This window comes from Pongo abelii, chromosome 15 (assembly GCF_028885655.2).
Source record: "Pongo abelii isolate AG06213 chromosome 15, NHGRI_mPonAbe1-v2.0_pri, whole genome shotgun sequence".
NCBI classification, from domain to species: Eukaryota; Metazoa; Chordata; class Mammalia; order Primates; family Hominidae; genus Pongo; species Pongo abelii.
In genome coordinates, this window is record NC_072000.2 from 93,235,148 (window position 1) to 93,250,327 (window position 15,180).

The 15,180-nt window shown below is 35.8% G+C and overlaps 1 protein-coding gene across 7 annotated transcripts in view; it reads left to right on the top strand.

Moving 5' to 3' along the window:
• TTC8 (tetratricopeptide repeat domain 8) overlaps nucleotides 1-4,306 on the top strand; it is a 60,307-nt gene extending 56,001 nt beyond the window's left edge. For 4 of the 7 annotated variants that reach the window (XM_009249382.4, XM_054529710.2, XM_054529708.2 and 1 more), the window contains 2 exons: nucleotides 1,343-1,426; nucleotides 3,609-4,306. In XM_009249382.4, the coding sequence (XP_009247657.3) occupies nucleotides 1,343-1,426; nucleotides 3,609-3,725 (201 nt within the window). In that variant the 3' untranslated portion in view covers nucleotides 3,726-4,306. 7 annotated transcript variants of the gene reach the window in all.
• Nucleotides 4,307-15,180: the final 10,874 nt, after the last annotated feature.

A 15,180-nucleotide genomic window follows, 5' to 3' on the forward strand; every position in this document is an offset into this window, starting at 1 on the left:
GGATGGAGCACTTGGTAGATGCTTAATAAATTGTATTATTATAATGATATATGTAAAACAAAAAGTTTAAAATTCTAAATATGTTCATACAATGTTAGCGGCAATCAAGGGCAAATATTATTACATTCCCCACTTTGGAGATAAAGAAACGGAGGCTTGAGGAGGGTGAGTAACTTTACCAGAGGTCACAGACATGGCGAACAGCATGCCAGTACAGTAGCCTGGTCTTCTAAGCACAATGATAAACTTTTAACAACAACGAGGAAAGAAAGGTCATTGGATGAATTTATTGCATAAATTCTCCCAAAGTAAGGAAGATGGATTTGTAGTTTACAGACTGTTCTAAAATGGACACTTGTTTTGTCAGGAACTTTGCCTGTATTCATATGATGAAACAAGTGATTTTTGTGATTTTTCTCTGTTCCCATGTTGGTGATTTTCTTTTCCTCTTACTTACTGTAGTTTCTCTAGCATGCAATTGACTTGAAATGTTTTGGTGAAAGATTTCGTAATATGAACTTCATTTTATTAAAAATTATATCTTTCATTCTATATTAGCTGATATCATTTTGTTTTCCATTAAAAAAGGTATACAAATTTGTCTTCAGGGTCATGGATAGAAGTTTTAGATGTAGCTACAAGTTGAGGGGTTGTTAGCAGCTTGTAATGTTGAATTTGTGGTCTTAATGATGTATAAGCATCTCATGCTACTCACTGGTCTCTGCATTGTATGATCCTATGATCGCAAAAAAATCATGTGAATGTTATATTTTGAGTGTCTTAGAGAACAGAAAGCTTGTCATATTCAATTGCTGTCTCACTAACAAAACTAATCAGCACTATATTAAATACTTGCTCACTGTCATCCAGCACAGAATTTTGGGCTTTGAAATTTACAGTGGTTTTTTTGGTTGTTATTACATTAAAGAACAGGTAATTAGAGCCTGCTTAATCAATCAACAGAAGTAAAAACTAGATTAAGAAGAAAGTTGTAGTATTGCGAAGATTGTATTTCAAATTGTATGTCATATTGAAATATAAACTTTAAGAGAACATTGGTTCTCAGATAACTTTAAATGTACTCTGAATTTTCAGTTCTCTTATTTTCTGTGTCTTATAAAGCATTTATGATTAACAGAATTTTGGCAAGGTATCGGTAGTTAATTGTATTTCATGAAGTCATTGTATTTCATGAGGAATGTTGTCTGTATTTATCACAGGCTCATGTTATTTAAGTCCTGTCATAGGTAAAGAATTCTTTTACCAAAAATAAAATCACAAATATAGTGCTGATATATGTTCATACGCCTCTGGTTTTTCTTTTCTTTATTTTTATACACAGGCACGGGCACTATTACAAACTGCATCATCATTAGCACCCCATATGTATGAACCGCATTTTAATTTTGCAACAATCTCTGATAAGGTATTCTCTTTCTTTATTAATTTATCATCTGATCTGTTCTTTTTTTTTCTTTGTTTTAAAAAAAGTACAAATAAATGAGGAAATTCTAACCTCATCTTCCTGAAAGAAATGACTTTTTAAAACTCTTAATTACTGTATTTATTTATACATCTTTACTTCAAGGGACAGTTTTTAAAACTTTTAATTTATTGCTGAATATTGATTAAACTCCATTGTAGATTATAGAATTATTTTATGTTTTGAAATATGGCATTTAGTCATTGAAGAAATACTCACTTAATAACTCCTGGTTTGGGAAGTATTTAGTTATTGGCTTTTACAGCAACAAAATCCTGTGCATTATTTATAGATCATATTGCCACCAAGTTTCTGGTACAATTGCTGTAAAATTAATGATATTCTATTGTGAAAACTATCTTAGCTATGAAGAATATGGGGGAAATAAAACTTAATACTGTGTTGCAAGTCAGTTAGTATCCAAAAGCTAAAAGGAACCACGTGCCATTTTTAACAATAAGAAAACAAGCAAAAGACATCTAATAACTAGCTTGTACTTGGAAGGTGAGTCTGTTTTGAGAATAAGGAAATGGCTAAAAATATTTGTGATATAAATTAGGGTCTTGATAGAGCGTAAGATATTTATAAAGATGTTATTCTTCATAGCATAAATATGAAGTCATCTACACTGTCATTTCTGTATCGAAAATAAAATAAACTGTCATTCATGAGTTGTAATTATTGAGCACCTGTAAGTACCAGCCACTATTCTAGGTGCTTTAGATACTTTCTCTAATTCTCCCAACTACCCCGCCTTCCTCACTCATTTTTTTCATGACTGATGTTCTGTTTATTGAGCCTTTGCTATATACCAGGCCCTGTTTTTGGCACAGAGGATGTAATGATGAGTAAAAGACAAAAACCTGTACCTCAAGCAGCTTAATTTCTAATGGAACCCAAGGCTTAAAGAGGTTCCATTTCTGCGTCCCTTGGCAGTGGCAGATTTCAGATTCACACCCAGATCCCAATGGTGTCCATGTGTTTCCCACTGTACTGTGCTACTGCTTAGTTAGTTAAACCCCCAAGAGGGCTGGCTTACTCGGGAATAGCATCACATTTTAATAATATATAATTCAAATGAGATATCTTCTTTAAGCAAAAGGCTATACTTCCATAACAGAAAGCAGTATATTAAAAAGAAGTGCTATGATTTAAAAAAGGAAACTTAATTTCTGTTTTAATACATATATATTGTTACCAGAAATCTACCAGAATTTATCTAGATTTTTTGAGTGTATACACGAAAAAGGCTCTTCCTTTTTGGAACGTATCCATGAATCAAGATATACTCAGACTATAATTAATAATTTATTGTATATCCCAAAATAGCTAGAAGATTTGAAATATTCCCAACACAAAGAAATTATAAATGTTTGATGTGACGGATACCCCAGTTACCCTGATTTGATCATTATACCTTGTATGCTTGTATCAAAATATTGCATGTACCTCATAAATATAAGTTATTATGTATCAATAAAAAGGATACGTTCAGACAGTATGTGTGTTTTTCTTTGGGAATTAATATAAAGTTCATTGAAAATCAGAGACATCCTTTGTAAACTTTTAAAACCAGATATTTTCCCAACATTATTGTGCCAGCACCACTTAAAACCTCTCAAAACATGTTATTATGCCTTAAATACAGGAGTTTTTGCTTAAATTTTCTGTCTAAAAGGTAACAACTCTAATCAAAATATATTTTTCTTTGTGGTACCTTACAGGTAGTTTTCTCTAAGTTTTCTGAGCTATCTAGAGCTGGCTATTTCAGCATGTAAATGTCATTTTACGTTTATAATATTATCATCAGTGACAGGAAAAGAAAACATAGGTTTCTAAATTCATTACCAGACAGCTGTAAATTATTTATATAATTGGTTATTTTATCTTTCTCACATATTTTTCAAGATTGAATTATAATCTAGAATTCTAAAATCAAAGTAGCATAGTTAAGCAATTTGCCTTTAAGAACCCTTTGAGTTATGATGTTAGTTGTGGGTTTGTTAAAATAAAGAACTCTTTGAATTTCTACAGCATGCAGATACTGTGTCTTATTTTCTTTTTTACTTCCTTACTCATTTTTTTCTGATCTCATTCTATGGCCTTATTCTTGTATTTTTTGCAGATTGGAGATCTGCAGAGAAGCTATGTTGCTGTGCAGAAGTCTGAAGCAGCATTTCCAGACCATGTGGACACACAACATTTAATTAAACAATTAAGGCAGCATTTTGCTATGCTCTGATTGTTCCTTAGACCACATATGTTCGTATGAAGTGGCATTATGCAAGAGGAAAAAAGTACTATGTCTGTGTATGTATGTATATAGTGTAATATGTATATTTTAACAAACTTGTCCTTGATATTAGTGAAGGTGACACATAAGGGTGACACAGAATGTATAATGCAAATTTCATAGTAATAGTAACTTTATAAAATAATATTATAAAATACAGGATTTAAACCTTTCTAAATAGATCTTGAAACTTTCTCCCACATTATATAGTAGATGTTTGTTTATAATGTTTACAAAACATTTTGGTGAATTTCCTCAATGTTTTATAAATGTACATTTTTTAAGTCCTTAAGCTGACTATTAGCCATCATGTAGCTTAAGGAGTCTGAAATCTGCCATTAAAAGTGCACCTTTAAGCCAGGTGTGGTAGCATGTGCCTATAGTCCCAGCTACTTGGGAGGTGGAGGTGGGAGGATTGTAAACAGAGACTTTCCTTAAGACTTTAAAAATGTATTTAAAACTATTTTTTATTAAATACTTTGTGATTTCCTATTAAGCTTTAAAATAAATCAGTGTGTAAAACACCATCATTTCATTATTTTTTATGAGTTTTTATTTTAGTCATCTCAGGTGAAACACGTTTTACAGAAGTCCAGTAATTTTAGAAATCATCATTATTTTAATTTTATTTCAAATGATGTACCACCAATTCTATTTTTTCCTAAAAAATGATTTATGGGATGTCACATTATTAATGTAAGAATATTCAGATTAGAAATAGAGTCACAGGCCAGGAGTCCCACTTCTGGTCAGCCACAGCACGGAAGTCAGTAATTTTCCAGTGCCATGCATGGCATAGCAGCCTTAGAAAGGCTCTTGAACTTTTCTCTGCCTTATTTAGTGAAACTCTCATTAAAGTGTTCACATAAGGAAATGTGTTAATGGGACAGGATCACTCAAACTCATACTTTGGACTTCGGGATCTCCATGTTATTTTTCATTTTTTTTAACTTCATGAAAACTATTTGATAGATACGTCTGTTCTGTTCGGATTTGTATAAATTGTATAGTCAACTGACAGAACAAAAAAATTGAATTCAAGGAATGATAGCTTGCTCAAGGCTAGAATTCACTACAGACAAGAAAGCAAGGCCCTGCGTCACATCCATGGCTGCAGCCCAAGGTCTTGTTCCTGCACCTTAGACTTGAACCTTTCTTGGTTCTCTGTGATGTGTTAGTGCTTATTTAGCCCTTGAGGATTTCCTCAGGTACTATCACATTTCCTAATATTGTAGTCAATATTTAGATTCAAACAGTATAATGTGAATCATTTTCTTAATTTAAAATAAGAGCTAATAAGAATGGCTGAACATTTACTGAGGATGTTAAATATGCCCACTGTTCTAAGCTCTTTATGGGAATGAATTCATTTCATTCCCACCGTAGTCCTATGCAGTCTGTTATTATTCCCATTTTACTTATGAGAATACTGAGGAATAGAAAAAAGCTTATTGAACTAGTAGTAAGTGCCAAAGATTCAGGTTTAGGCAGCGTGGCCCCTTGAGTGTGTGCTCTTAATCACTAGGTCAAATCATCTCTCTGTGTTTCTGCTGTAAATAAATCTACTACCATTTAAAATGAACATGGTATGCCTCCGGAAAATTGAATAATAAGGGGATATTAACACAGCAAAAAATAAATGATTCCATTTTCCTAAGGTGATATGGAGGGATTTTGTCTTGAATTTATGTGAATTCAGTGTGAGCACCAAGGCAAAGAATGAGTCACAGTGGCTCAGGGCAGAATGATGGCATAGCACTGTGGATGACTGTATCAGAAGCGACATTCAGGATGTCTTTTTAACAACACTTCTTATGGACTGCGTAACTTCTGGCTTCTGTGCCAACATTTCTATAGAAAGAACAGAAAAAACGCTAATAATTGTTTTCCAGTTTTCCATTGTGGCTAAAGAGGTGTTCAATCCATAAATACAAATTGTTCAACCAAAATTCACATCATCGAGCTTACTTCCAACTGATGAAAATGAGATCTGGCAAGAAGGCTTCCTGTGCTGAAACATTACTGAGGTTAGAAGTTCTTCCTTTTTTACAAATGTGTCATGGCTGAGCCAGTCCCCATAGTGATAACACTTCCATTGCATTTCTGAGTGCTTTTTCCCAGGCTCAGATTATCCATCAGGATACAATTTATGGCCTACAGATAAGAAAATTAATAAAGGTAACATGTCACTACATTATTATTATTATTATTATTATTATTATTATTAACACAGAGTCTTGCTCTGTTGCCCAGACTGAAGTGCAGTGGCATGATCTTGGCTCACTGCATCCTCTGCCTCCAGGGTTCAAGCAATTTTCGTGCCTCAGCCTCCCAAGTAGCTGGGATTACAGGCATGCTCCACCACACCCAGCTAATTTTTGTATTTTTAGTAGAGACGGGTTTTCACCATGTTGCTCAGGCTGGTCTCGAACTCCCGGCCTCAAGTGGTACATCCGCCATGGCCTCCCAAAGTGCTAGGATTACAGGTGTGAGCCACTGCACCCAGCGTCTCTACACTTGTAAAGTAGTTTCCACCACCAACTCTTTACTACAATGAGGGATTTCTGTCAGGGTCTTTCAGCTGGGATTGAGTTTAAGCATTCAGAAAACAAATATTTTAGAAAGACTGACAGGACTAAACGTTGGAAAATAACCCAGAAATCAAGTGTAGGAAAAAAAGCCATCACCAAATAATTTTGTATTCTAGGAAACAGAGAAATTGTAATGTTCCATGTTTATGTTCCTTGCAGAGTTCCAAAATGGTCATCTAGGCTCAGATTTGAGGGGGAAAAATTTATTTAGCAATTTGAAAATAACTGCAGTTTCATATCTGTCCATATAGATGGCATTCGTCCTGCTAAATAAAAACAACATTTTTGAGAGAGACTGTTATTTCACTTCTTTGATGTCAAAGCCAATCCTTGAAATGAAAGAAGAGACATGTTGTTATAATCCTTGGGAACTATGTTTCTTGCAATGTGATCCTTTTCTTTACCTGAATCTAATTCTGACTAATAAGGAAAAGTGGATTGTTAAGTGAAAACAATCAGAACTCTTGGTGAAAGCAACCATGTTATCTTAGAGAAGAGGCTAGACCTAAACAGATTTTCAGAAGAATTTTGTTTTCTTTTTAAATCAGAAAGAGAGACCCTTTTCTAATATTTGAAACTCAAGTTTTTATGGACTCCAGCACCTTGCAACTGTCACCGCCCCCAAACCCCACCCCTCTTCTGGTCTAATAGCTTCAATTTATTTCTCACTACTGGATTATCTCTTTTTAAAAAATCACATTTCCTTTAAGCCTGCCTCCCTTTTTTAAAATAGACAATGTAACTGTTTATTAAAATAAAGGAAGAAAAAGCAAATAACCTGAAAAAGAAACTCATAAAAGAAATTAAAATGGTTGATAAACATATGTAACAAAAAATCTTTTATAACTGAGAATGAAATTAATTCAAGAAAAAGATACATTTTTAACCTCTTCAGAGAACAAAGGTTTGAAATGTTTATTATATATGAGGTGAAGATACTGTCAAAAATCACTGATGGGCATATGTATCATTACAATCTTGAGAGTAGTGTGGCAAATTTTATTAAATTCCTTCCATTTCTCTTGTGTGTTTTTTTTTTCTTCTGCTTTTAAGTTCCAGGGTGTATGTGCAGGATGTGCAGGTTTGTTACATAGGTAAATGTGTGCCATGGTGGTTTGCTGCACAGATCAACCCATCACCTAAGTATTAAGCCCAGCACCCATTAGCTGTTCTTCCTGATGTTCTCCCTACCTCTACTGTCCCCACAACAGGCCCCAGTGTGTGTTTTTCCCCACCATGTGTCCATGTGTTCTCATTGTTCAGCCCCCACTTATAAGTGAGAACATGTGGTGTTTGGTTTTCTGTTCCTGCATTAGTTTACTGAGGATAATGGCTTCCAGCTCCATCCATGTCCCTGCAAAGGACATGATCTCTTTCCGTTTTATGGCTGCAGAGTATTCCATGGTGTATACGTACCACATTTTCTTTACCCAGTCTGTCCTTGATAAAACCTGCCCCCTTTTCTAGTACCACCCTATCTCCTTTGTCACAGGTCTTGAAAGGCTAGATGACTTTTGTTACCTACTTCCTCATCTTTCATTCATTCCTCAACCTCTTTAATCTGGAGTCTACTTCCACCACTCTAGAAACTGCTTTCACTGAGGTCACCAGTAGCTCCCAACCCAGAGGTCACTTTTTTAACATAACTTTTTTGAGATATTGTTCATGTACTATATGATTCCTCTTTTTAAAAAAAGTATACCCAGTGGTTTTTAATATATTCACAGTTAAGCAATCATCACTACAATCAATTTTAAGACACTTTCAGGTTGGGTACAGTGTCTCATGCCTGTAATCCCAACACTTTGGGAGGCCAAGGCAGGAGAATCGCTTGAGCCCAGGAGTTTCAGACCAGCCTGGGCAACATAGTGAGACCCCATCTGATATGGTTTAGCTGTGTCCCCACCCAAATCTAAAATTGTAGCTCCCATAAGTCCCCTGTGTTGTGGGAGGGATCTGATGGGAGGCAAACGAATCATGGGGGTGGTTCTTTCCCATGCTGTTCTCATGGTAGTTAATAAGTCTCATGAGATCTGATGGTTTCTGCACATGCTCTCTCTTGCCTGCCTCCATGTAAGACATGATTTTGCTCCTCATTCACCTTCTGCCATGATTGTGAGGCCTCCCCAGCCACATGGAAGTGTGAGTCAATTAAACCTCTTAACTTTATAAATTCAGTCTCAGGTATGTCTTTGTTAGTAGTGAGAGAACAGGCTAATACAAAAATTTAAAAAATTAGCCTCGCACAGTGGTGCATGCCTGTGGTCCCAGCTACTCAGGAGTCTAAGGTAGAAGGATCACTTGAGCTCAGGAGGTCAAGGCTACAATGCAATGTTCGCACCACTGCATTCCAGCATGGATTACAGAGCAAGATCCTGTCTCAAAAAATTTTTTTCTCATCATCCTCAAAAGGAATCTCATACCCATTAATAGTCACTTTCCATAGCCCCACAATCCCATCCCTATCCCTGACTGTAGCCCTGGGCAACCGCTAATCTACTTTGCTTCTCTGTAAATATACTGTATTAGTCCGTTCTCATGCTGCTATGAAGAAATACCCAAGACTTAGTAACTTATAAAGAAAAGAGGTTTAATTGACTTCAGCATGGCTGGGGAGGCCTCAGGAAACTTACAATTATGGTGGAAGGCACCTCTTCACAGGGCGTCAGGAGAGAGAATGAGTGCTAAGCAAAGGGGAAAGCCCCTTATAAAACCATCAGATCTCATGAGAACTCACTATCACAAGAACAGCATGAGGGAAACTGCCCCCAGGATTCAATCATTTCCACCTGGTCCTGCCTTTGACACAAGGTGAGGTTTGAGTGGAGACACAGCCAGACCATATCATTCTGCCCCTGGCCCCTCCCAAATCTGATGTCCTCACATTTGAAAACATAATCGTGATCTTCCAACAGTCCCCCAAAGTCTTACCTCATTCTAGCATGAACCTAAAAATCCAAGTCCAAAGTCTTACCTGAGACAAAGCAAGTCTCTTCCACCTGTGAGCCTGTAAAATCAAAACCAAGTTAGTTACTTCCTAGATACAATGGAGGTACAGGCATTGGGTAAATACACCCATTGCAAGTGAGAGAAATTATGGTTTAGCTGTGTCCCCACAGGTCATGCTGATGCAAGAGATGGGCTCCCAAGGCCTTGGGCAGCTCCACCCCTGTGGCTTTGCAGGATACACCCCCCCTCCCAGTTGCTTTCATGGGCTGGCATTGAGTGTCTGTGGCTTTTCCAGGCACATGATGCAAGCTGGTGGATCTACCATTCGGGTCTGGAGCATGGTGGCCCTCTTCTCACAGCTCTTCTAAGCAATACCCCAGTGGGGACTCTCTGTGGGGGCTACAACCCCACATTTCCCTTCCATGCTGCTCTAGCAGAGGTTCTCTATGAGAGCCCCTCATAGAGTTAAGGTCGTGATCAACTCAGTATACACTGGAGGCTATATGAGTAAATAGCAAACTCTTCTCATGAAAGCAGGTTGTTAGCAAACTGACAAAATGCATCTGCTGCCCAGAAGGAATACTGAGGGCAGGCATGCCCCAAGCACAGTGTTTCTTGTGATTAGGCATATCTGAAGCCTATTAGCAATAATGTGAACCTGTGATCAATCAAGCAGTTGACCAATCATTGCCTCCTCCTCCCTGCTCTTTCTACCCAATAAATTTGAAGGGCTGTAGAAGCTCAGGGCGTCTGCGTTTGCTCACTAGAAGCAGGGAGCTCTCTTCTTCTTCCCCTGGCCCCTTCCTTTCAAACAGTTTCTTTTGTTTTAAGTTTTCATTTCTGCATTTGTGCCCGTTCATGCAGCCTTGTAATGACAGTCTCAGTAGGAACAGTAATAACTGTTGTAATGATGGTCTCAAGTAGTAACAGTAGTAACGGTCATAGTGACAGTCTCAAGTAGTAACTATTACAAGTCTGCCACACTTTTCTGTACATCCTTTGAAATCTAGGTGGAGGTTCCAAAACCTCAATTTTTGTCGTCTGCACACCTGCAAGACCAACACCATGTGGAAGCTGCCAAGGATTGGGGCTTGTACCCTCTGAATCAATGGCCTAAGCTGTACCTTGGCCTCTTTTAGCCATGGCTGGAGCAGCTGAGACACATAGCACCAAGTCTGGAGCTACACACAGCAGAGGGGCCATGGACCCAGCCCATGAAACCATTTTTCCCTCCTAGGCCTCCAGGTCTGTGATGGGAGGGGCTGCCTCGAAGGTCTCTGACATGCCCTGGAGACATTTTCCTCTTTGTCTTGGTGATTAATATTTGGTTCCTTGTTACTTATGCCAATTTCTGCAGCAGGCTTGAATTTCTCCTCGGAATATGAGTTCTTTTCTATCACATTGTCAGGCTGCAAATTTTCCAAACTTTTATACTCTGCCTCCTCTTGAAAGCTTTGCTGCTTAGAAATTTCTTCCACCAGATACCCTAAATCATCTCTCTCAAGTTCAAAGTTCCACAGATCTCTAGGACAGGGGTAAAATGCTGCCAGACTCTTTGCTAAAGCATAGCAAGAGTGACCTTTTCTCCAGTTCCCAACAAGTTCTTCATTTCCATCTGAGACCACTTTAGCCTGGACTTCGTTGTCCATATTATTATCAGCATTTTGGTCAAAGCCATTCAACAAGTCTCTAGGAAGTTCCAAACTTTCCCATATTTTTTTGTCTTCTTCTGAGCCCTCCAAACTGTTCCAACCTCTGCCTGTTACCCAGTTGCAAAGTCTCTTCCACATTTTTGGGTATCTTTATAGGAGCACCCCACTCCCTGTGGTACCATTTAGTATATTAGTCCATTCTCACGCTGCCATGAAGAACTATCTGAGACTGGGTAATTTATGAAGAAAAGAGGTTTAATTGACTCACAGTTTCACATGGCTGAGGAGGCCTCAGGAAACTTACAATCATGGTAGGAGGCACTTCATCACAGGGTATCAGGAGAGAGAATCAGTGCTGAGTGAAGGGGGAAGCCCCTTATAAAACCATCAACTCTCGTGGGAACTCACTATCACAAGAACAGCATGGGGGAAACTGTCCCCATGATTCAATTATCTCCACCTGGTCCTTCCCTTGACACGTGGGTGTTATTACCATTCAAGGTGAGATTTGGGTGGGGACACAGAGCCAAACCATGTCATCTGCCTATTCTGGATATTTCATATAAATTGTATGATATAATATGAGGTCTTTTGGGGCTGACTTTTTGCCCTTAGCATAATGTTTTCATATTTCATGCATAATGTTTTCATATTTCATTCATGTTGTAGCATTTATCAGTATTTCCTTTTTATTGCCAAATAACATTACATCATATGGATATACCACATTTTATCTATCCACTCATTAGATGATGGATATTTGGATTGTTTCTATTTTATGGCTATTATTAGTATTGCTCCTGTAAACATTTATGTACAAGTTTTTCTGTGGATGTGTTTTTCTCTTGGACATAGACCTAGAAGTAGAATTACTGGGTCATATGGTATCTATATACTTAACCTTTTGAGGAACTGCCAGAGTTCCAAAGTGGCTGCACCATTTTTCATTCCCACCATCAGTGTATGAGAGTTTCAATTTCTCCACATTCTCATGAGCATTTGTTATTATCTGTCATTTGGATTAAAGTAAAAGTGTAGGAAAATATATATCATACTAAAACAAAAGAAAAGCTGAATGCTATATTAATATAAGGCCAAGTAGAGTTCAAAGCAAAGAATAATACTAGAAATAAATAAAGGCCATTTAACAATGATTAAGGGAGTCAGTTCCTCAAAAGGACATAAGAATCCTAAATGTTCCTGTACCTAATAGCAGAACTTCAAAATACCTGAAGGAAGAATGGATAGAAATGCAAAGAGAAATACACAAATCAACAAGTTGGCCATAAAAACATAGAAGAAGAAGACCAAATTAATCTCAAAATAAGCATAATAAAAGAAATAACAAATATTAGAGTGGAAATTTATGAAATAGAAAAGAAATGGAGAACATTAGTGAAATCAAAAGCTGGTTCTTTGAAGAGAGCAATAAAGTTGATAAGCCTCTAGTCAGAATGATAAGGAAAAAAGAACACACAAATTTCCACTATCAGGTATGAGAGAAATATTACTCCAGAATTTTACAAATATTAAAAGGCTAGTAAAGACATTTATAAACAACTTTATGGCAATATGTTCAACAATTTAGATAAAATGGAGAAATTCCTTGAAAGACACAAACTGTCAAACTTCTTCAAGAAGAAATGAATAACCCAAATAGTCCTATATCTATTAAAGAAATTGAATTTGTTGTCAAAAACCTTCCCAGGTGCAGATAATTTTACTGGTTGATTCTACTAAGCATTCAATAAATAAATAATACACATTCTACACAAACTCTTCCATAAAAGTTGAAACAGGACAAGTACTTTTCAACTCATTCTTTGAAGCCAGCATTATCCTGGTACCAAAATCCAGACACAGATAATACAAAAAATACAACTATAGACACACCAATATCCCTTAAGAACAGACATTTTTAAAATTATTAACAAAAGGTCAGCAAATCAAATTTAAGAATGTATAAAAAGCAGTGATACATCCTGAGCAAGTACAGTTTATTCTAGGAATGCAAGAATATTTTAATATACAGTAGTCAATTAACATAATTCACTATATTAACAAGAAAGGAAAAAATCATATGATCATCTCAATAGACTGAGAAAAAGCATTTGACAAAATTTCACACACATTTTTGATTGAAAAAAAAACACTCAGCAAACTAGGAATAGAAGAGAACTTCCTCAGTTTGGTAAAGGCACCTACAAAAAGCCTGTAGCTAGCTAATGTCATACTCAAAGGTGAGAGACTGAAAAAGAACACACTTTCCCCTATGATTAAGAAAAATGCAAGGTTGCTGGCTTTCTCTACATTAGTTAATGTTGTACTGGATGTTCTAACCAGTGAGATAAAGCAATAAATAAATAAAATACTTTTAGGCTGGAAAGAAAGATACAAAATGGCCTCTATTCATAGATGACATGATTATGTAGAAAAATCCCATGTAGTCTACAAAAAATACTAGGACTAAAAAGTGAGTTTAGCAAGGTTGCAGGTTAGAGTATCAATATAAAAAAGTCAATTGTATTTCCGTATGTTCACAATGAAGAGTTGGAAACTGAAATTACAAAATCAATACCATTTACAGCAATATGAAGAATATGATATACACTTAGGGATAAATTTGACAAAATATATACAAGACTTCTACAAAATATTACTGAAACAAATTTTTGAAGTCTTAAATAAATGATGAGCTGTACTATGTTAATGGGTTGGAAGACTCCATACTGTTAAGATGTCATTTTCTCCCAGATTAATCTACATATTCAACACAGTCCCAATCCAAATCCTAGCTTGTTTTTGGTAGGAATTCACAGGTCTAAAATTAATATAGAAATGCAAAGATCCAGTAATAATCCAAACACTGTTAAAAAGGAAGAACAAATTTGGGACTAACACTATCTAATTTCAAGGCTTATTTTAAAGCTACCATAATCAGTACAGTGTGGGTTTCTTCTCAACATAGACAAATAGATTGACGGAACAAATCTAAAGAGTCAGAAATAGAGCCTCACATGTGTGGAAAACTGATTTTTGACAAAGGTGCAAAGACAAACGGTAATTTTTTCAATGTGATGAAACAATTAGGTATCACATGCAAAAAATCAACTTTGGCTTGTAGTCTGCACCATATAAAAAATTTAACTCACAATGGATGAATTAAATTTTATACTTACCTATAAGTATAAAACTTTTAGAAGAAAACACAAGAGAAAATCTTTGTTAGTTTGGGTTACACAAAGATTTCCTAGTTACACCAAAAGCACAATTTAAAAAAAGAAAAATGGATAAATCTGACTTCATGAAAATTAAACTTTGTGTTTCTATGGACGTTGTTAAGAAAATGGAAAGAAAAGCCACAAGCTGTGAGAAAATATTTGCAAATATTATATCTGATAAAGGATTTGCATCCAGAATATATAAACAACTCTCAAAACAATATGAAAACAATGCAATTATAAAGTGGGCAAATAATTTAAATGAACATTTCAAAGAAGCTATATAAATGGCAAATTAGCACATGAAAAGATATCTAACACCATTAGTTATTTAAAAATGTAAATTAAGATTAAATTAGGATGTCTACAATTAAAAAGATGGCCCATATCATGGGTTGGTTAGCATGTGGAACAAATGAAACTTGGAAATCGTATAATCAAGAAAAGACTTGGACATGAGTGTTCATAGCAACTTTATTTGTAAAGTTCCTAACTGGAAACAATTCACATGTCTGTCACAGATAAATGGATAAATAAACTGTGGTATGTACACATAATGGAATACTATTTGGGAATAAAAAGGAATGAACTATTGATAACACATAACAATATAGATGAATCTCCAAATAATTATGGTAAGTAAAAGAAGCTAAGCAAAAAGAAATGCATACTGTATTATTCCATTTATAGAAAATTTTAGAAAATGTAAACTATATTGTCAGAAAGCAGATCAGTGGTTGCCTAGGGACAGAGTAATGGCTTCACCAATGTATACATATGTCAATCTTACCACATTTTACACTTTAGATATATGCATGTATATTCATTACACCTCAATAGAACTTTTTTTAAAAAAATAACTCATAGAACTCTGCACCTTAGTGAAAGTTTTACTCTATGTTGATTATACCTCAATAGAACTAATTTTTAAAATAGAAACATTCCAGTTAACTAAAATGCCATGTTATTTTTTACAGACTGTATAACTGCA